This window comes from Coenobita brevimanus, chromosome 86 (assembly GCF_032717465.1).
Source record: "Coenobita brevimanus isolate Jiangsu-jjx chromosome 86, ASM3271746v2, whole genome shotgun sequence".
NCBI classification, from domain to species: domain Eukaryota; kingdom Metazoa; phylum Arthropoda; class Malacostraca; order Decapoda; family Coenobitidae; genus Coenobita; species Coenobita brevimanus.
The window spans coordinates 30,450,336-30,473,180 of NC_137039.1; the positions used below are offsets into that span (position 1 = coordinate 30,450,336).

Below are 22,845 nucleotides of genomic sequence, written 5' to 3' on the forward strand. Positions count from 1 at the left end.
TTACGGCGCTGGGTGGTAACCATATAACCATCCCATATGGGTTCCCTAAGTGTCAAAAGCGGGTTGGCATGGGGTTAGTGCCCCTCCCCGTAAAACTAACTCAGAGTCAAATGGCCACCCCTTTCGGGAGTATAGCATCTGGTTATTGTAGACAGATAGTTTCCCATCACATAAATATCTACAACTTTTAAATATTCCCCTCACGCCTGAAATTCGTGTTTGATTACTCCATGATATTACAGAATGGGAACAATGTCAAGTCTTGATCCGGAGATTCCAACGTAGATGAAAGTAAGAAGCGCAGGAAATCCAGTGTCATTTCTACATCCGCGTACACGGTAGCTAAGCAGTTGTAAATATTTGCTTGACGTGCGCTTCAGTGTCGACAAAAAAGGTAGGCTACCCCAGTTTTGATCCGATTTTAACCAAACTTGGTGCAAGACTTGACTGTGAGCCAAGGGGTTGACTTAATGTTTTTGAGAGCGATGGTCAAAGTTCAAGGTCATAAGTCAAGGTCAACTCATACAGTTTTTATCTGACTTGGACCAAACTTAGTGGAAGGGTTGAGGGTCAGACAAATGAATAGGTCGATATTGAGAGCAGTGTCGAAGGTCAAGGTCACAGCAGTTGTAAGGCTTGGAGGTTGCATTCTTTGAGTGCATTTTGTTTAACATTTGAAGAATTTTATTTCCTCTCTGCATCAGACTCATGTCCAATTACTCCACGATATTGCAAAATTGCGGAAAGTCATCTGTTTCCTGTCACATCAACATTTCTTGCTTTTAATGTCATTTGTATGCCTTATGTCCGTGTTTGGCTACTCGATGATATTGGAGAATGGGAGCACCGTCAGCCTGTGAACCAGGAACTTCCAGCCTAGAAGCAGATAACAAAAAAAAGAGACTGAAGAGCAGTCGAAGTCCCTGAAAACACCGGGGTGGGTAGGCGGGCTGGTGGGCTGGGTAGCGTGCCTGTGTCTGGATGTCCTAGCTCAGTCAGTGTTCGGCTCCGTTACCGTCCACACGCTCCCCCGTCATGAGCGCTAAGGTACCCACGCTCACTTGATCGTGTATTTTGCTGTTGTCACTGATATTGCAATTAAGTCGTGTGTTTTAATGTTTAGATCGCTGTAGACATTTTTTTCATGTGGTTCGTATTTTGTATTGTTCAATTATTTCACATTTCTTCATTGTTATTTATCGTTGTAGACATTACAACCGATTCCTGTATTACGCTGCTGTGTACTGTTATTTACTGCTCTGTCGCCGTAAACATTAGCTAGCTGTTTCATCACTGCTACCCAGTATAATGTTTCCTTCTGTAATTGTTATGTGCTCAGATAACCTATTAAGTTATATCTCTAGATTTGTTGCCAGTATTTTATCGCCTTTAATGTTTTCCACTGGCTTTCCATTACCAACATTTATATTCCATTTATTTCTAGCACTTAGGCCACTTCACCCAACAAAGTACATCCGTCATTACCCACTTACTCTTTTTTTGTCAGCATTTTCCCACCTCACAGAACTTCATCGCTTCTGGGTTGTCCCTTGTCCATTCGCTTGAAGTCTTTAATTTCCGCCCGACTTTTAGTTTCCATTATTATTTCCCGCTGCCCATCTTATTTTAATGTAATTTTCATTTTTTTTTTTTTGTACTTTTTTTCTGCTTACAAGTAATTTCCACTTCTTGTTATTTCCAGCATATATTTTCCTTTATTATTGTTGTATCCAACGTAATTCCCTTGCTTATTACTATTTTAAAATTTCAGTCGCTACCACAAATTCACGTATTCTGTTAAGGAAGCTCTCTTGCGCCTCTTCCTTAGCGATTTTGGATATTGCAGGCTAATATCAGTTTTTTATGCTGCGTATGGCGATATTCCAATGATTTAAATGACTGAGGAGTACAATAATCAGCAAAATAAAGCACTTAAGAAGAGGTGTTAGGGAATTTTCATAACCGACGAGAATACGGTACATGATGGCTATGATTTCCAACAGTTCCTTGCACCCCTGAACTGTTGGCAACCATTTCTAACATGTTATCGTTACGAACCCCTGTTATTTCCATAATTTCATGTCACTTGTCCCTGGCTATTTCTGTCATTCGTAACATTTCCGCCACTTTCTATTTCCAAGATCTTATTTACCAAAGCTTTATGGGTATACCGTTCTCACGCCTCTTAAACACACACACACACACACACACACACACACACACACACACACACACACACACAGAATGATATAGCCAAGAAGGTATATTTAAAGCGATTCATCCCGCAAACCGAGCCGAAATTATAGCATACCGTGGGTCATTAGAAGAGGGCAAGTGTTGCCAGAGTGCCGAATGCAACAACTTACCGAAATATTGCCTAATCGTGGGTGGGTGCATCTTCGGCGATTTTCTTCTCATTCGGCGCTGTTTTACTACTAATATTACTGCTGCTGCTACTACTACGTCCACTACTACTACTACTACTATTAATTATTATTATTAGTAGTAGTAGTATTGGTTATTGATTTTTGTGGTTCTCTCTCTCTCTCTCTCTCTCTCTCTCTCTCTCTCTCTCTCTCTCTCTCTAACACACACACACACACACACACACACACACACACACACACACATTTTTAATCTACGCATGAGGTAATGGTCTTTTCGTAACATGAATAAAAATCGTAAAGACTGAAAGATGACAAAAATCGTCTGGCCTTAGCATCAGTAACACGGACCGATCAAAAATATACAAAAAAGGAATAAGTAAATAGAATAATAAAAATAAATGTGTTGTTAGCTTGCATGAAATAGCCTGGCGATACCATATAAATTAATTCGTCAAGCAATAGAATAAAAAATCATCTACCAGTAGTATATACGAAATCTTTAACAAACAGTAGAAAATAATCTCACTGTAGTAGCATAAGTAAAATCCCGTGGCACTATACCCTATTTTTACTCAAACTTGGCCTAAAATACTCTGTCTCAACCTTGAATTCTGATTTATAGTAATTGAGTAACGCTAGAATATGATGCAAGTCAAGAAGTGCTGAGGAAAGGATGTAGAGCTGTAATAGTGTCCTTTTTCTGCCAGTGAGCTACGCGAAATAAGCTTCAACAGGACGAAAATGTGCAAAGTTAGTCAAAAGAGTATGGTATGGATAAAATACCAAAGCGACTCCATCTCTCTCCACTCTCTCTCTCTCGCATCTCCACCTCTCTCCGTTCTATCTTTCACATCAGTCTTACCAGTGCATCTTCCACCCTTCTCCATCTCTCTTCATTTCATCTCTTTCCTCTCCATCTCTCTCCAGCCACGAATAAAACCGCTTGGTTTTAACATGAACAAAGTTGCTTGGGCGTAGCTTAAATAAAATAGTTCTCCCTTACCATGAAAGAAACCGGCCTGTCATGATGGTGAAAGATTGTGTGTTGTTTTAGATTACTGAGTAAAACTCGTCTGTCATCTCCTTCCTCCCATGCCCAACAGGCGAGGATGAGAGAGAGAGAGAAAGAGAGAGAGTCATTGTTTATGTGAAGTTGTTAGTGTGTGTTGGAGGTTATTATGTTTAGCTGTGTGTGTGTGTGTGTGTGTGTGTGTGTGTGTGTGTGTGTGTGTGTGTGTGTGTCTGTGTGTGTGTGTGTGTGTGTGTGTGTGTGTGTGTGAGAGAGAGAGAGAGAGAGAAAATAATTGTGAAGTCATTAGTGTGTTGGAGGTCATTATGTCTAGCTGTGTGTGTGTGTGTGTCTGTGTGTGAGAGATAGAGAGAGAGAGAGAATAATTCTGAAGTCACTTGTATGTTGGAGGTCATTATGTCTAGCTGTGTTTGTGTGTGTGTGTGTGTGTGTGTGTGTGAGAGAGAGAGAGAGAGAGAGAGAGAGAGAGAGAGATAGAGAATGATTCTGAAGCCACTTGTATGTTGGAGGTCATTATGTCTAGCTGCGCGCGCGCGCGCCTGTGTGTGTGTGTGTGTGTGTGTGTGTGTGTGTGTGTGTGTGTGTGTGTGTGTGTGTGTGTGTGTGTGAGAGAGAGAGAGAGAGAGAGAATAATTATTGTGAAGTCATTGGGTTGTTGGAGGTCATTATGTGTATCTCTCTCTCTCTATCTCTCTCTCTCTCTGTAAAGTATGTGCGGTATGTGTGTGTGCGTGTGGGTATCAACAGTCATTAATATTAGTCACCGTGTTGTCTTGATTGACGGTAGTATTAAAGGCTAAAAGGGGGTATGCTTGGTGGTCTGCTGGTGGGAGAGTGAGGAGAGGAAGACCGGAAACGAGATAGATAGATAATGTGGGGGAAATGTAGAGAAGGTTGAGAGTAGATTGATAGATACTTTGTAAAGAGTGAAGGTTAATTGAAGTATGAGATAGATATTTTAGGTGGATAGATAGAAATACATTAATAGAGGGAAGGATGAGGTAGAAATATAAGTTGGATAGATAAATGGATGGATAGATAGAAAGAAATGCCGGTACATTAATAGTGAGGGGAGGGGATGAGACTGATAGATTATGATGGATAGATAGAGAGAGGGAGGGGGAGTAAAAAGGATATCGCGTCCAAGAACTTATCCAGCAGAGAGAGGGGGGGGGGAAGAGAAGAAAAGAGAGCAAGAAAGCGATATGTAGAGTAACAAACCCTTCCACCACCCTCCGCCACCCAGCCCAACCTTGGCATTTCAGCGCGGCATCCCCAACACCCAAACACAGTGTCGCTTCAGCTCATTAGTGGTCATCCTTCTGTCATAACCACTGTCACTCCTTGTCAGCCAAATATGCACATACGTAAACTATCTCTGGTAAATTGACAAAGAATAACAAAGGTGAGATACCATATAAGTATAACTGTTTATATTCTGTATTTGTTAAACTCCTTATGAGGTCCATTGCAAGGTCTTATGTCAAATGATGTGGCATTTAAAAAAAAAAAAAAAATTCACATACGGTATGTGAAGGTCATGTTTCAGTTCCTTCTAGGAACGCCCCTACATACATATATACATACATACATACATACAAACATACATACATACACATGCATACATACATACATACATACACATATACATATAAACATGATTAATTACTGGTGTATACATAAGGTACAGCTTTGTCACATACTTGTCAGCTACCTTTCATCGTGTGTCCTTCTTGTCATATTCTCAAGCCCTTGTTAATTAATTACACACATTTACCCACATGCCTGTCTCTCTTCTTGCTGTCTTATCTACTTACTTGCTTCCTTGCGTACTTACTTACCTTCCTACATACATACAGACATTCTTATGAGTATCCTACCCACATAATTATCTGCGTACTGTACCTACGTACTTACATACATTCATACATTACACGGATACATGGTTAGGTGAAGTATTTCCACTCCATAATGAGTGATGATTGCCTTTCTGGGCCGGCAGTATCTGAAGGCTGTGTCTGTCATTAACACTCTCACGCTTTCCATCTCCTCAGTAAGATCGCCTCTCGTTGGCCTGAATAAAATACAAAAATGGTTGTGTCAGGAGGGAATAGGTCCAGTTATTATCTGTGATTGTTGGGATATATCTCAGGTGTGCAGAATCGTCTTTCGGTTTGCCAAAATGAGTACAGTTAGTCCAGAGTAAGAGATGTTGGAATAGATATGAGCAGTTTGGATTATCTCAGTTGAGAAAAATCGAATGTTAATAGCCTGAACAAAATACTAGAACAAGACCATAATAGGTAATGATTTTTAGTCTTTTTTTTTTCATGTATATAGTACAGAAAGGTTTAAGTTTATCAGCCCCTTCGCCGCAGTGACGAACTTTAACTTTGTTCTTGGTATCAACGAAGAATTCACCTTGAGAGAGAGAGAGAGAGAGAGAGAGTTCCTCCGGGGTGAAGGTGTTGGAAACGTTTGATAATCATTCCTGTTACATCCCGACGATAATATTCACCTTGAGAGAACACCTGTAGCGAAGGCGTTGGAACGACTGTGCATTAGGTATTCTTAAATATTGGTTATAAGACGGTCAGGATGTGAATGTTTTGTTGATGATGTGGGAAAGGAATCAGGAAAAGCTTGTACTGCTAATACCCGACGAGAGAGAGAGAGAGAGAGAGAGAGAGAGAGAGAGAGAGAGAGAGAGAGAGGGGCATAAGTAAGGCATTAGAAGGAAAAAAAAGTATAAAGTCCCGTTCATTTAAATATTGTTACAAGGCGTGCAGGAAGTGAAGGTGTTTTGGGAAGGACTGGGTGAAGCATAGGCTCCGAGAAACCAACCCATCATACACCGTCCATATTCTTTTCATTATGGGTCGCATTTTAAGTGGCATAGGAGCATACTTAGCACCTGTCTCGTGGCGATTTGGTATGCATAGTATGCCTTGATATTTACTACAGCATCTATACTCGTCCATATTCTCTACACCGCCTATATTCGGTGCATTTTGGGTCGCATTCTCAGTGGCATAGGCGCATATGTTGCACTTTTCTCTTGGCGATTTAGTATGCTTCTCTTTTATGTTTATTTGTATCGTTTTCATACCGATATGGTTTGCATTAGGAACATTCAGAAGGATATTCAGGTCTAGAAAATAAATCGCTAAGGAATGGGTGTTACGAAGTCTGTACCACGTGCAAAACGAGCCTTGGTATCCTCGTCGGAATCGAAATCATCATCATCATCATCATCATTGTGGTCGTTCTCTTGTTTTTTTCTTTAACATTGTCGTTTCTTCATCATTACATGTACATGTTAAGAAAATAATACGTGTAAATATTGTGTACGGACAAAATTACATGATTCAAACATTAATGGCGCCAAAAGCACGCTTGCTTACAAATTTCGATGGTGAAAGGTACGCCAGTTTGGTTAATATTACATTTAAAATTGCTAACGTCATTAACGCTTCCTTTCCAAGCTCCGACCGTGAACGTTCGCACCATCAAACGTTTCAAGGTCGAGGCTGCAGCACAAACGTCGTACCGCACAACATCCAGACTTCAGTGTGTGGTTTTCTGTGTGGTGCATCCTGAACCTTAACTACTTCGCTTCGATTATGTAGTTTGTATTTTATTCTTGCTTTCAGCGGGCAAATTTCTTCACTTTAGGATAGACTTTTTGCTTTTAAAGGGTTATAAACAGCTTCCGAAAAAATGCCTTCGTTGGTATAGGTTCATCGTAAGCTAAACAGATTCGACTGGAATTTATAGTAGCCACTTTATTGAATAGATTGTCTTGAGGGAATAATGAATGAGGATTTGTGTGGTGTCAGTGAGCGTAGCAAAGCGGACTTCAGTGTCAGATAAAGAGCAGACATCATGTGACTGGCAGCGGCGTTGCTCCACGGGTGGCATATTTCTCTTCTATTACGGTTCAGCACCACCGCCCTCAGCCAGGCAGCCCTAGTGGGATAGGTTAACGCAAGGCTAGGTTAGGTTAAGTTAGGTTGCAATAGGTTTATATAGGTAATTTTGCCTGGGAAACACAGGAAAAAGTGCCCACGGGTGGCGCCAAACTCACTGCATGACCTTTTTGCGTCGGCCTGAACTCTGAGGAGAACACACGGTTAACACAGACTGACACCTGGATTGACCCTGTGACGTAAACTGATCACACTGAGATGTACATGTAAGTGTTTTGCACATACCCACAGTTTTTGGGAGAAGTGTCCTAATTAAGTATATAATTACCACCACCAGCGAAGTTGGAGGTTATGCAATCAACCGTGTCCCGCTGTTTGTTTGTGCACAAGTAATCTCAAGAAGCTATAATCGGATTCAAAAGAAATCTGATTGATATGTGAGTAGTGGGTCAAGGGAAAGTTGTTTTGATTTTGAGGTGGAGCGGGATCCGGATGTGCGCATAAAAAATAAATGTTAGTAGTGCGGGCGGAAGTATGCCTGTCTGAGATTCTATAACAGAGCAGATTAAGACAATAGAAGTAAGTGACTATGTTAGACTTTAAAAGTATTCGTGTGGGTAGATTTTGAGGTTGTATCCGTATCTGGATGCAGGAATAAATAATAAATTTTATTGACGTTGGCGGGCGTATGCGCTCTCTGAGTGCTTTGTAGTCGTAGTTTAACCCTCTAGATAGGAGAAAAAACGCTACCGATGCATATCCTCTGTAAAAAGCGAGTAAAAGGGCTCGGAGTCAGGGGATACAGACCCCGCTTTATGTACTGCTGAGCATTTGTTGTGCAGACATCATACCTCCTACGGCACAGAGGAGGGGAAGAAGGTGTAGCTTGGGCCTCTGTGCTTGTCAGACTCTTGTCCTTGATCTATTAAAAAAAAAAAAAAAAAAAAAAAAAAAAAAAAAAAAACGAACAGAATTTCCTGCTCCATGTGGCCAAATCCCGGGAAACGGTTAAGTAGATGAAGAGTAATTTAAGTATATTTTGTACTACCTAGGAGGAACTAGGGCTGTTAGGTGGCTGCCCATGTGTATTGTCCCCTCCAACTCTCTCTCTCTCTCTCTCTCTCTCTCTCTCTCTCTCTCACACACACACAAGCAAATAATTGTGTATACCACGGTGTGTGTGTGTGTGTGTGTGTGTGTGTGTGTGTGTGTGTGTGTGTGTGTGTGTGTCAGCTACGAGCATAATGATTATTTTTTATGTTTATTATCATCCATCTCTGGCCGTACGCAAGAAAACCAGTTCCCGAGGTAGCCTACAGTAATTAACCCACGCACCAGCGGATAGCATCACACACACACACACACACACACACACACACACACACACACACACACACACACACACACACACACACACACACACACACACACCACCACCACTTGGGTTCTAATACCCGCCATATGCATTTTAATTCTTATTTTCTATGACCCATCCTACAGAAGAAAATCGTCTGTCATAACGTTAAACAAAATACTAGAACCGTTCCAACTCTGAGAAGAATGAGTGACGGTGCTAATATTCAGGCTCTTATGACCATCTTACTATCTATCTGTAGCCAGACACCATAATCCCGTAAGGGGTGGCCGTTTGTCTCTGAGTTTGTTGTTTTGCGGGTATAGGAGAACTAACCCTCCGCCAACCCATTTGTTGACACGTAGGGAACACGTATGGGTTGGTTATATGATTACCACCCAGCGTTGTAAATGATTTCCCGGCTTATAGGAAACCATGAGGCCAGTCACTCATTGTAAAGCCACCTGAAAAGGAGAGAAGAATAATAAAAGGTGACAGAAAAGACGGGAGAAATAGGTAAAGAGGAGGGCAGACACAGAAAAAGAATGATAAATATCAAGGAAGAAGTAGGCAGCAGATCAAGTGAGGGGATGATGCTGTCCACCTAATGACTCACTCAGCTGAATACCATCTGGCGTGAACTGGGGTAGAATACTATAGCTTTTCCGACCATGAGAGGAATAACCCCTTCAGTACGATGGCATTTTTAGTTGCTGCGTCTGGTAGATGATTTTATTTAAGAACGCTGGGAGTTAGAGAATTAACAGTATGCTCCATTAATGTTTTGTGTAAGATGACATTAGTTTTTGTTACTCTTGCATCCCTCAGACGATTTGACTCAGCTTAGGGGAAGCCACTTGAAGGAAGTAATTCATGACGTGTTAATGGTGTTTTTGAAAGAACTGCGAAAATTTCCCAAACGAAATGGACATCACTGTTCCTTGCAGTAACACGATTTGACCTCTCAGCATGGTTCACCACCCCACTCATGTATCCACAAGAAAAAATAAATCTGCGGAATCAACACACGTGTATTGGCGGGTCGTCCTTGATAAATTTGCTAGTGTGTACTGTACTTATTATTTTTATTGTATACCCTTTCTGATTTCTGTAATAATCACTTTTTTGTTTTTGTAAGGATGATAACGTTTACTGTGTTTAATTATAATAAAAGTATATATTAAGTGTTTAAAAAAAAAAATCGGGAGCTAACATGATTTCTCTCTCTCTCTCTCTCAGACACACACACACACACACACACACACAGACCTTACTCTATTTTTCGCTTCCTTCATGATACCGACGTAATATAAAATGAACAGTTACAGTCATGTCTCATTGCTGCACCAGTAAATATGTTCTTATTTTTGTTCTTACGTATTTAAAAAAAAAAAATCCCAGTATTCATTCGTTTGCCCCTCAGGATTTGGAACACAAGGAAAACGGGGTGGTAGGTGGGGTCGCCCAGTGTGCATTTGTATGTAGGTGAAGCGTGGGAAAAAAATGGAGAGAGAGAGAGAGAGAGAGAGAGAGAGACAACGGTAATCACTCCTCAATGTATTAACAACAAATAAATCTATAACACAACCCTGCTTTAACACCACAAGTACCCTTTATGGGACTGGGACTTAAATAATGGCTCCCCGGTCATTGTCTGTGCCTCTATTTCCGTGTTGTGTTCTCGCCTCCCCGTGCGTGTATGTAAACAACTAAATCAACAACACAACGCTTCATTAACTCTGGCGGTAGTCGTGAAAGACAAAGTGTAGGGCCTAATGGAGATTGTGTTACTATTCTTTTCTTGTAATGTATAGAATGTTATGTTTTCTGTGTATAGCCAGACGTTTTAATCGTAAGGGATGACCACAGACAAATAATCTTCATGTCACCCTGTCCTCTGCCATTTTACAGCTCTTCCTCCTACTCCCACTCACCTTTGTCATATGTTTCTCCACCCCTTTCCCTCCATCTCTTCTTCTGTCTGTGATTTCTCTCTCCCCCTCTACCTCATACAGTCAAGCACGTATAACGCAGATTCCGATGATATCCTAAATGATCAGTATAGCTCGTGATGCCGCAAGAAGATTAATTTGCCAGTCACCTACATTTATAAGGGTCACCAATACGGGAGAAGAAATGTCACTAGCAAGCGATACCATATACGATGTATTCAGGAAAGCACTGTTACTGATGCAGTGTAGAATCAAGGGACATTGCAATATTCATGGTCCATTATTCAGATCGTTTCACGCCGTGTGCGTTGACAATCGTGTGTGTGGTGTGTGTGTGTGTGTGGGTGGGTTTGTTTGTTTGTTTGTTTGCCTTGCCTTTGTTTCCTTTATATTCTAATGTAAAAATCCAAAACACAACTTTATAACGCTCAGCAACCATTCTGTCAGACCTCAGTAATGCCTCTCCGCATCTTTTTCCCGCCCTTAAATCCTTGTTGTTTGTGCCTTTGTTTCCCTTGTAGACCACTAAATCCATACCCCGACCTTGCTGTAAGACCACACCCGAGTGTACTTAACACAGGCCTGAGCAGCGTTGAATAGTGCCTCGTGTTTGTTCATACCCTTAATTCCGTCTTGCGTTCCTGCTTTTGATTGCATTGTAATGTGAACAACATCCACTGAATACCGTTGCTTAGACAGCGCTTATCTTCTGTTCAGTATTGACCTTTTTCTAATCGTATCTACACGTATTTCCGTTTTGCCTTCGGCTTTTATTTGCATCTTATCGATATGTGTTCAGTATACCTTAACAACAATAAATATTTCAGTCAGTCGTAGGCAGCACAATCCAGAACACAACCTTGCTTTACCACCCCAGGCAGCTTTCACCACAGGTCACCACCACCACCACTACCACAATATATATGGCTGACCTTGAACTGTTATATGTGTGTACAGAGTGTCTGCTCCACTGACCTGTCCAACATAATATTATTGCATTCCCGTGTACCTACTTTAAACAAGTTTTATGTTATTGATTTTTCACCTATTATTATTATTATTATTATTATTATTATTATTATTAATGTTGTTGTCGTCGTTGTTAGGAAGTGTAGGAGCATTGTGGTGTGGATGTGGATGTGATAGAAAGCGTTAGGAGAAAATACATTGAGGTGGTTTTGGCCATGTGGAGAGGATGGAGAGCGAGAGTCAAACGAGGAGAGTGTATGCGAGTGAGTTGGAGGGGGGGAGAGGGAGGGAGAAACCGAGGATGAGATGGAGGGATGGAGTGGAGAGGTATATGAGAGAGGGGTGTGTGAGTTGGAGGCAAGGCAGTGATAAGGCTTTGGACAGGGCGACATGGAGGCGATTGGTTTGTGGCCACCCCTTACGGGATTGAGGCGTCTGGCAATAGATAGTTATTATTATTATTATTATTATTATTGTTAGTTATGCCTCGCCTGATATTTAAAGGGGTCTTCCTCCGTGCTAAGGGATCTCTGTATGCGGCATGTTAGGAGTGCAGTACTGTATGCTGTTGAGACGTGGGCAGTAGAGGATGAGGATTTTCGTAGGCTCAAACGTACAGAATTGACAATGATTAGATGGATGGATGTATAGTGTGTCCTTGAACGCAAGGCCTGGGGGACTAAGTTTACGATTCACGAGTTGGGAGAAGGATGAGACTGGAGTTTATCGGTGTTGTGATGAGGAGGGGTGGATTGAGATGGTTTGCGCATGTTGAGAGGATGAAGGATGACAATGCCGTGCGGTTGGTGAGAAGTGTGAATATCAGTGGTAGGGTTGCGAGAGATAGACCGAAAAAGACCTGGGACGATGCCATAGAGAGAGACCTCAGTGAAAAGGGACTAAATAGGGAGGCTGCCAGAGATCGAGCAGCGTGGAGAGCCGCCTTTAGGTAACCAAAGCCGACGTATGCAAGGATGTTTCAGCCATTGTAAATAATATGGTTATACTATTATCGTCATCGTCGTCGTCGTCGTCATTGTTGTTGTTGTTATTATTAGAAAGTTTGCGGCAGTTTGTCCAAGAGTACTGTATTTGTACAAGTACAGTGTATTCTCTCTCTCTCTCTCTCTCTCTCTCTCTCTCTCTCTCTCTCTCCAGTGTTTATGACCGTCGATAGATCTAATTGCGCACAGATAATTACACTGATTTAGTGATTGATGTAGCAGGATAGATGTAGATAGACAGATTTATAGATAGTTGCATGAGTTAATTGATAGAAAGGTAGATAGGTAAACCAGTAAGTTGTCATTGCTGAACTGACACGGTAGGTAGATTGATAGGTAGGAAAGAGTTAAATGAATAGGTTGCTGAACATATATAGATTGATAGATTGGTAGATAGAGAGGTCCTTAAATTATATTGTACATAGGTTGATAAATACATGTGAAGGGGTAACTAGTTAACCAGATAGATAGATAGGTCGGTGGGTAGACAGGTAAACCGATAGAAATCATATTTAGAAGGATGTAGGTTTATCAAAAAATCATTCCATCACAGCCTGCCCCAGTTTCCTGTAACTTTCTCCTCTCACCTAAGCAGGTTCGTTCATATAAATAGCCACTGTCACCTGCCCACTCAGTATTGATGCAGGTTGGTGCTGTTTGCTCTACTTAACATGCAGGTCAATAATTTGGCAGGCAAATGGCTTTCTTAGATGTTTTGTTACCTTTGCTAAATGTAGTCGTTTTGAGGTAGAATTACACACACACACACACACACACACACACACACACACACACACACACACACACACACACACACACACACACACACACAGACGTTGCCGTTTTAGATCCCAGTCACATAAAAGGTGTTCGTGGTGTTCAAGCAGGGTTGTGTTGTGCATTTAGTGACCGCTAGTGCTTGGAAGGGTACCTAGTTCTCTCTCTCTCTCTCTCTCTCATCTGAAGGTAGCAAGAGTAAAAAGTAAAATATGTACTGGGACTGAAGGGGTTAATAGCAGCCCTAGTACTGTAATCATTACCACGCGTTGTAATTAGAGGCTATTTTTACCTCTCGGAAGGACGTTTAGTTTTTTTTTTTTTTTTTGGGGGGGAGGTCCATTATTGTTTCTTATTGGTAGGGATTTATCCATAATGGCAGGGTCTAGCACATAGGTTACAGGATTAAGAAAATATTATCAAAGGCTCCTGTGGCTCACTCTCAGCTGAATAAAATCGCCTGGTGTTAACTGGAAGAGAATACTAGAGTTGTCTCGACCATGAAAGCATTAATGGTGTATGGACTTTTTATTTAATTTGTTTTTCGTTCCTCTGTTAATCTTCTGTAATAAAGAAAAAAAAAGATCAGGTGAACAGTGTCTACAATAATCTGAAGCTGTCACAGAACACATGATGTACCATACCCGTAACGGATTATGCAACAGGTCATGTGCAGAATTATCAGTTTTTCAGATATAAAAGTGTCATCCGAAATATTTGCCTCCCATATTTATAGACAGGCGATTTGATATAAAAGGGGAGGGGGGCTCTTTCCTTTTCAACAGCATAAAATAAATAGAAGGGGATGTGTTTCCTTTTCTTTTCAAACCATCTTTTAAACTAAATAGGCTTGCCAGTGTTTGGCGGATAAACACAAATCTCACTGAAGAGATTCACAACTTCAGGCCGATGTATTCTGAATAATCTCAGACGATATTTATGCTGGCTAGTGCCCAAGAAATGTATGCGACTAACGCCAGACGACTTTATTCCCCCTGACGCATGACAGTTTCATTCAGCTGAGAAGAGATTCGTCAGAGTGAATGGTCAATGGAGATAGCTTCCAGAAATTCAGACAGGCGAATTTTTAAGGTATACTGTATAATAATTACTGTCACCGAGCATTTGAAGGTACTGTATACCATGATTGCAGTGAGGGAACTATTACCAGGTGATACCGTTCTTAAATGGACATAAGCCCAGCTCTAGTTTTTACCCCCGCCCACCTTGTTCAGTCTGGCCCCGCAGAATGTACGGGACTCATACCTCCATCGTGTTCTTGTCCGACCAGCCTCGTTCTTTGACTCCATCTCTGGCACGCGTAGCTGTAACTACTTGTTATGTCACCTGTTCACCTCTCCCCATCTCTTCCTTTCATTTTGTATGTAGCCAAAAATGTTTAGAGGTTAATAGATAAAAGGATTTATTTCCTATTTCGCTGTAGCATGTTTGTTGTAACCTGACGAAGACCCCAATTTCCTTTCATTTTAGATAATGGTCAAGTGTAGTCAGACAGCCTGGCCCGTTTCACTGGTAACAAGTAGATTCGTTCTCTGCCTCATAACTAAGGCCCAGTGCATTTCATAGTCACGGCTTAGTATTCAGTTTAGTGGGGTAGCCCATTTCCGTTAAGTGAAAACAAACCTACCTTACGGTAGGTACCGTTAGTTTCACAGTTTTTTTTTTTTTCCTCTTTGCTGACTCTGTCCACTCTGTTTACAATGGCTGGAAACTATTTGTATGACCACGACCATGATGTATCAGACACTGGACTTTTTCCAGAGGTCCAGTAGTTCACGCATCACACACAGACAAAGATTACCATCACCCCACACAAGTTACAACTCTGAATTGTACTGTGCATTACTTGAATATATCATCGTCAGGAATGTGGGGTGGTGTTAGCAGTATGTTCGTGGGGTGTTGGGTAAGAGATAGTAGATGAATGTTAACGAATTCAATTATTTCCATTCTGTTTTTAAGCGTCAGACGGAATTATTTTGAACTCGTGTCCTCATAGTCCACTGCTGTCGTCTTGACCACCACCTCCCTAGAAACTGTTTAAAGCTGGTTGCAAAATATTTTTACCCCTACTAGATTTTTACCCTCTCTTTGGCGGGTAAATATTGTTAGTGGTCTCTTTTCTGTCTGTGAGTTGTCGCTTTTCTCAGTCTGTCCTTGTGTATATTCGACCGTTCTGGTCCTAACTTATGAAATCATTGTCCTTGAATATATATATATATATATATATATATATATATATATATATATATATATATATGTATATATAGAATCACGTGGTTGCTACTGTCCATATCTAGTTCAAGGTCAGATATGAAAGTAATGGTTCACAGGTCAAGGTCATTGGAGTGAAAGTAAATCTACCTCAAGCAGGCGGGTTTTCCTCGCCCCGGTAGCGTTGTATTATTTGCATTCTTTCCTAAAGTCATTATCACTACTCTCTACCTCCTCCTCCTCCTCCATCTCCTCATCCTCATCTTTATCCTCCTCCTACTCCTCATCATCATCATGACCACCACCACCACCACTATTGTCCTCCAAAATTATAATCATCACCACCAATGTCCTCCTCCTCCTCATTCATCATCATCCCTCCACCTTTTCATCACACCTGCTCTATAACAGATAAATGCCAGTGCCTCATGTACCAAGGCCACCCCTTAACCCCCCCCCCCCAACAGACAGGGGGTTGGGGGTTGCAACCAAACACCGCCACAGCAGCACGCAAAAACTCGCCCTCCCTTCCTCTACACAAGCACACCGATCCATTTGGTGAAAAATCGCCCGGTTCTTGGTGGCAGGGAGGTGTGGCAGTGGATGGGTAGATATGAAATAGGTCGATGTTGGATGCCATGGTGTAAATATACACTGAAGAGTATTGTCAGCGTGTGCCTATGATACCATTACATAATTGAAAACTTGCAGTCACCTCTTCGAGATTCAAACCATTGCGCGCAAGGCAAGGTCGTCACTCCGGTGTGTGTGTGTGTGTGTGTGTGTGTGTGTGTGTGTGTGTGTGTGTGTGTGTTCATACAAATAAGAACGAAATTTGCCCCTTCTGAAACTAATTCATCAAAAGAAACCTATAATCAATATATGTTAATTTCAATGTAACCTGACATGTAACGTGAAAGAGATTAGCTGTGTTCATGTATGCAAAAAAATAAATAAATAAAGGTAAGAGAGAGAGAGAAGAGAAAAAAAGTCAAAGGCAATAGAACGCAAACAGAGGAAGGTAGTTGTACAGTTTGTTCAGTTGATCATTTGTATACGTGAAAGACAGAGTACCGGATCTGTTCATTTTCTTTCTACTTCTGCTTGACGGTTTTATTCATGCCCAGCGATTAATGTCTAGAGAGGCAAAACTGGTTTGAAGGGTGCTAGGGTACCGTAAAGCAGAATACCTTGGAATTATTTTCTTCCTTGCAAGAAGTAGTTTGGGACTTAGTTAAAGCCTTCCTCTATCATGAAAAAAAAAAAAATAATAATAATAATAATAATAACGGCTGATATTAGCCTACCTCGACATTTTTTATATGTAGAGCGCAGTACAGCAACCCCGATGAAAGTAAAGTAGCCTACTGTATAGCATACGAAAGCTGAAGAACAGACTAAACTAGAAGAGCAGGTGAAAGTGGAACAGATGAAGTAGTTGAACATACGAATAGGGGAGAAGAGCAGGTGAAAGTGGAACAGATGAAGTAGTTGAACATACGAATAGGGGAGAAGAGCAGGTGAAAGTGGAACAGATGAAGTAGTTGAATACGAATATTATACACATGAAGGTAAAAAAGACTATCATCGAAAATCAATAGTACACCACGTTTAAGTTGAAAAGAGGACGAATGTTGAACAAACGTAAGAAAAGAACTGAAAGTTAAACACACGAAGGTAAGAGACAGAAGTTTAACACATGAAAATTTAGCACAAAGTAATTATACACACGAAAGTTGAATAGGTAAACAGTACACAAGGCACATGATTACAGAACACGAAGGTAGAACAGTTAAATGTAGAAGGTAGAATGAATCACCGTAGTTTACAAAAAGGAGTGGACTTCATCTCTCGTAGAACTGACTCCGTACTGTATAGTTCTTCTGTCAGCTCACTGGCTGTCTTCAGTTTTTCTTCTTTGCCGCAGTGTTGCATCACTTCCTCCTAGTATCGATGTTACACTGGTAGCCTGTCATTTGAACTTTCCACCTGCATACCTGCCTCATTACGACGGGCACGCAGCACCCGTCTAGCAACTCAGTCACCCCTTTTCTGTCCAGCTCTGTAATTTGAGAGGTCTCCGGTATTCCCAGTTTTTCTTGTACACAAACGGTTACCTCTGCAGCAGTCTTCTTCAGTTTACCCTGCCCTCTGCCTATGACCTCCAGTGTTTTAAATACAATTTTGCGGATATATGAAATTAAAGAGCTATCGATTTCTGTGTGTGTGTGTGTGTGTGTTAATCTGATGGTTCTTGTATGGAGAGGAGAACCTTCACGGGCTTGCTCTCTTTTTGGGTGGTAAGGATGACATTATGATAACGATAATGTGGTGACAGTGAAGGTTATAATAATGATGATGATAATAATGATGATAACGATGATGGTGCTGCTGCTGATGATAACGATGATGGTGCTGCTGCTGCTGGAGATGAGATGATGGTGACGATAGTAACAGAGGTGATGGTATTATGATGACTCGCCGAGAGGCTGCCTTCGGCGGCCACCGCTCGATGTCATCACTTCCTATCTTCAGAAATTAGTCAAAACTCGGGAACCGATGGCCCGATTGGCCTGGAAATTGTTTTATTCTTCAAGTTAAAGCATTTTAACGGTACCTTGCTCTTACAAAAATTTGCACTACATGCCCCGTTATTGCTGTGCAGTGGTGACAAACCAACATACATACAGAAATCGGATCAGTATATAGATAGATGATGATGATGATAACAAAGATGATGATGATGATGATGATGATGATGATGATGATGATGACAGTTATTTAAATGAGCTAGAGTCTCAGATGTCTTGCTAGGCGACCACACCGAGCTTGAACCGGTTTCCTTGTTGCTTTTTGTTGTTGTTGTTGTTGTTTTCTTCTGGTCTGCTGTTGTTATTCTTCGAGTTCATGTTCATCTTATGGCTAATATTGTGAAGAGTATTTTGTAATAATAATAATACGAATCACCAGTATCATCCAGACCTTTTTTCCCCACCTAATCTTCATCATCATCATTATCAACATTATTATTATTATTATTATTATTATTATTATTATTATTATTATTATTATTGATTCATCTTCCTTGTTATCCTCTTCACTCTTTATGTGCAGGAAGAAGAAACCAACAGATAGGAAAAATTATTCAAGATGACAGCTGGCATAAAGCTTCTTCATGTCTCCCTGTCATCACTCCCTCCCACCACTCCAAACCCACCTCCCTTATGCAGTCATCGACACATATTTTCAGACTTTATTCCTCCTTCACCCCCCTCCCCACCTTTTTAAAAGATACTTTTCACACATGTGGGCTTTAATTTTCTTGCCCATTTCCAGACTTAGTATCAAACCCCAGATTCTATAATTTCTCTTTATCTGTCTATTGCCGGACACCCTATTCCTGGAAGGTGTGGCCACAGATGAAGTGACTTCAGGTCACTCTGTCCTCTACCATCAGGCTGCCCTTTCTCCAACTCACCACTCATACTGTTATACCTCTCCACCCCATCCATCCATGTCATCCTCAGTCTCCCCGTCCCCATCCTCCCTCCACCTTGCTCACATACACTCTCCTAGGCAGTTTCATTTCTAATGTACATGCACTTATTTCTAGTCTTGTAATTTCCAGACTGCAGACTTATTTCTAGACATATTTCCAGACATCCAGAATTTTTATTTCTGGACAGAGCACAAGACATACCGTATCAAGCCTTTTTAATATGATTTTGATTTTATTTTCATACTTTTTTCAACCTCTCAGATCCAGACTTATTATTTTCAGACAACTTTATTGGTGCTCGGGGTTGCATCCAGTGTGGTATCAGGTGGTTGGCCCCTGCCTCCATCCCTACCCTATCACCTAAATCGCCCAACATGCCCCCCAACCTACAGGAACCAACCTCCCCTTGTGAGTTGAGAGAGAGAGTTATGTTACATTTTGCTGTGTTTTGTGTGATATATGGTTGTGTTTGTACTTACATTGTGTATGAGAGAGAGAGAGAGAGAGAGAAAGAGTTATACAGTACTGTATTTTTTTTTTACCATGTCTCTTGAGTGTGTGGAAGAGTTTTGTTATCTGGGAGACATGTTGTGTGCTGTAGGTGGTGCTGGAGCTGGCTCTGTTGCTAGGGTGAGAAGTGGTTGGAAGAAGTTCAGGGAGCTGTTGCCTCTCCTGACATTGAGAGGACTCTCCCTGTGTGCTAAGGGGTTTTTGTATGCAGCACGTGTTAGGAGTGTAATGCTGTATGGTAGTGAAACCTGGACAGTAAAGGAGGAGGATATTCGCAGGCTCAGATGTACAGAAATGACAATGATTAGGTGGATGTGCAGTGCGTCCCTGAGTGTAAGGCCTAGGGGGGCTGGGTTTACGATGGAAGAGTTGAGAGGTAGGATGGGTCTGGAGTGTATTGGTGTTGTGATGAGGAGAGGTAGATTGAGATGGTTTGGGCATGTGGAGAGGATGAGGGATGATAACTGGGTGCAGAAGGTGAGAAGTGTTAATATTGGGGGTGGGGTTGTGAGGGGTAGACGGAGAAAGACGTGGGACGAGGTCATTAAATATGACCTCAGGGTTAAGATACTGAACAGGGAGGCTGCAATAGATCCTGCAGCATGGAGAACCGCCATTAGGTGACCAAGGCCGACACATGCAAGCATGTTGGAGCCTTTAAAAACGAAACAAAACGGTATTCATTTTTCATTATGTTGTGTTTGAAAGAGAGAGAAACATACTGTATTTCATTTTGCTATGTTTTTTATGATGTATATTATGTGTGTGTGCTTACATTGTGTATGAGAGAGAGAGAGAGAGAGTTATATTTTATTTTGCCATGCTTTGTGTAAAGTATATATGTGTGTGTACTTATACTGTGTATGAGAGAGAGAGAGAGAGAGTTATATTGTATTTTATTTTGCTGTGTTTAGAGATTTATATTGTATTTTATTTTGCTGTGTTTTGTGTGATGTATGTACAGTATATATGTGTATTGTACTTGGGTTTGAAAGAGAGGGAGAGAGAATTAATTTCATCCTTTCATTGCATGGAACCTTATTAGGTATCACGTTCAGATAAACGCCCAGCCATTATCCAATATATTGCCATTATGCCGGGAATGGAACCTGGGACTCTCAGGTGAGAGCCAGGCAACAAGTGCCACTAGTGCTTGGGATAGATTAAAAGTATCTACTTACCCAAATGCCAGGGGGTTATCTCATTCTCTTCAGGCCCACACTGGGGGTGGAGGGACATTGGTTACAAGATTGTGACAGTGTGAGATAACTTACCTGGTCGTGGCATAGTGGAATGCTGCCTGGCTTTCACCTGAGAATCCCGGGTTTGATTCCTGGCACAATGGTAATTTATTGGATGATTTTTCATGTGTAATGTACAGGTTTCTGTCTTCACCTCAACCATTACTTTCGTTTAATTGAGATGTCATGGCAGTCAAATAGATAACTTTAGGTTGGGTACATAGTCTGTATTTTATTCTGGTTCATATTAGGTTATTTTATTCAGCTTAGGGAAACTGATCTTATTTTTTTTTGACAAGGGGAAGTCTCAGTCATACTCCTTTTACTCTGAGTTGGCCCTAAAATTGCCATCTCCCCATCCTGAATTCCAAGTTGTGACAGTAGATTGGCACCACAAATTATGTTGGTCATGAAGCAGTGCTATGAAAAGTAGGTAGAGCTGTAGTATTGTCTCATTCTGAATTTGAACTGCATGAAATAAGCTGCAAAAGGATGAAAATCAGGGCCAAGTTAGGATTAAAAGAGTGTAGTTTATTTTTACTTCCTCCAGATGATTTTATTCTGCATTAGAGAGAGGCCTTGAACTGGGGAGGGGATGGACGGGATGGATCTAGTCGTCATTGACCCTTCACTACCAGAGGTCCTTCCTGAGTTGACCAAAATTGAGTGGAGGTAGCAAGAGTAAACTAAAATAGACATCATTTTAGTTAAGAGGTTATCATGTCTATGACAAATTGCCTCTTATGCTTCTGCCCACCTTCCTTCATCAGTCTGAAAGTTCTCTCAAGCTAAGTAAAATTATTGACTGATAATGACAATCAGTTACAGTCTCCATAAAGTAGAAGTATCTGCTGCTGATATCAGTAAAGTCTTGATATCAGTAAAAGGGTTAATTAATACACTTTCCCCATTATTGAACATATATCAGGACTTCCACAGCTAATTCATGAGGGATGTTCGTAAATGTGGTTGACTTGCTTTTGCCCTCCTCAGATGCCATTCTCATATTGGTGATTCGTTTTTCACTTGCCGTGTAGGAAAAATTGTAGGAGATTGCGAGTGAAAATGAGGAAGGGTGTGTGTGTGTGTGTGTGTGTGTGTGTGTGTGTGTGTGTGTGTGTGTGTGTGTGTTTGACATTTCCCTTTTATTGTTGTCTTTCCTTATAGATCTGGTTTTTATTGTTGTTTGTGTGGGTGTGGGTGTGAGAGAGAGGGAGGAAGAATGGTAAGGTAAATTTTTCCCCCCATCCTGACAGTGGTATCATTCCTCACAGATTCTGGTGTCGATGGATGGGTTCCGATCAGACTACCTTCATCGAGGGCTTACCCCCACACTACAAGCTCTGTCAAATAGGGGGGTCCGAGCCCCATATATAAAGCCTTCCTACCCAACCATCACTTTCCCCAACCACTATACCATTGCTACAGTGAGTGTCTTGTTGGGTATGGTGTTTGTTCTTTGCACCTTCATTTTCCTACTTATTATCACTGTTATGATGACTATCATCTTCCCACCCCTCCATTACCTCCCCCAACCACTATATTATTGCCGTGGTGGGTGTGTGTTTAGGTTTATATTACTGGCTGCTTCTTTAGCTCTTTTGTCTGTGATTTTGAAAGGGGGTTCATTTTCTGCTGTATCTGGACTTGCATAACAGCCAGATGGTCAAAGGTCTGCTGCATGTTTGCTGTAGGGGTTTGGGTGTATGCATAAGCGATGTTGCAAAGCACCACAAAACTTCTGAATGAAGGAGAGTGACTCCTTTTGCACTGATATTAAAAAACAGACCATGAGAAAGTGAACCTTCAGGCAGGTGGGAGGGGTCATCTGACCCTCTTGACCCATTCCTGGTGGCTAGCTACAGGCCTGATGTGATACCAAGATTTTTGAAGACAGGAATCAGTAGTGAATGAGTATGATCTAGTTGGTGCTTTAGCTGGCTGTAGCCTGTGAGGTG

At 41.3% G+C, this 22,845-nt stretch overlaps 1 protein-coding gene across 1 annotated transcript in view; it reads left to right on the top strand.

Annotated features, from left to right (window-relative positions):
* LOC145410647 (ectonucleotide pyrophosphatase/phosphodiesterase family member 1-like) overlaps positions 1–22,845 on the top strand; it is an 83,965-nt gene that overhangs the window by 23,732 nt on the left and 37,388 nt on the right. The window contains exons 2-3 of the mRNA XM_080280760.1: positions 19,398–19,544; positions 22,162–22,314. Coding sequence (XP_080136886.1) covers positions 19,398–19,544; positions 22,162–22,314 — 300 coding nt within the window. The remainder of the gene's footprint in view (positions 1–19,397; positions 19,545–22,161; positions 22,315–22,845) is intronic.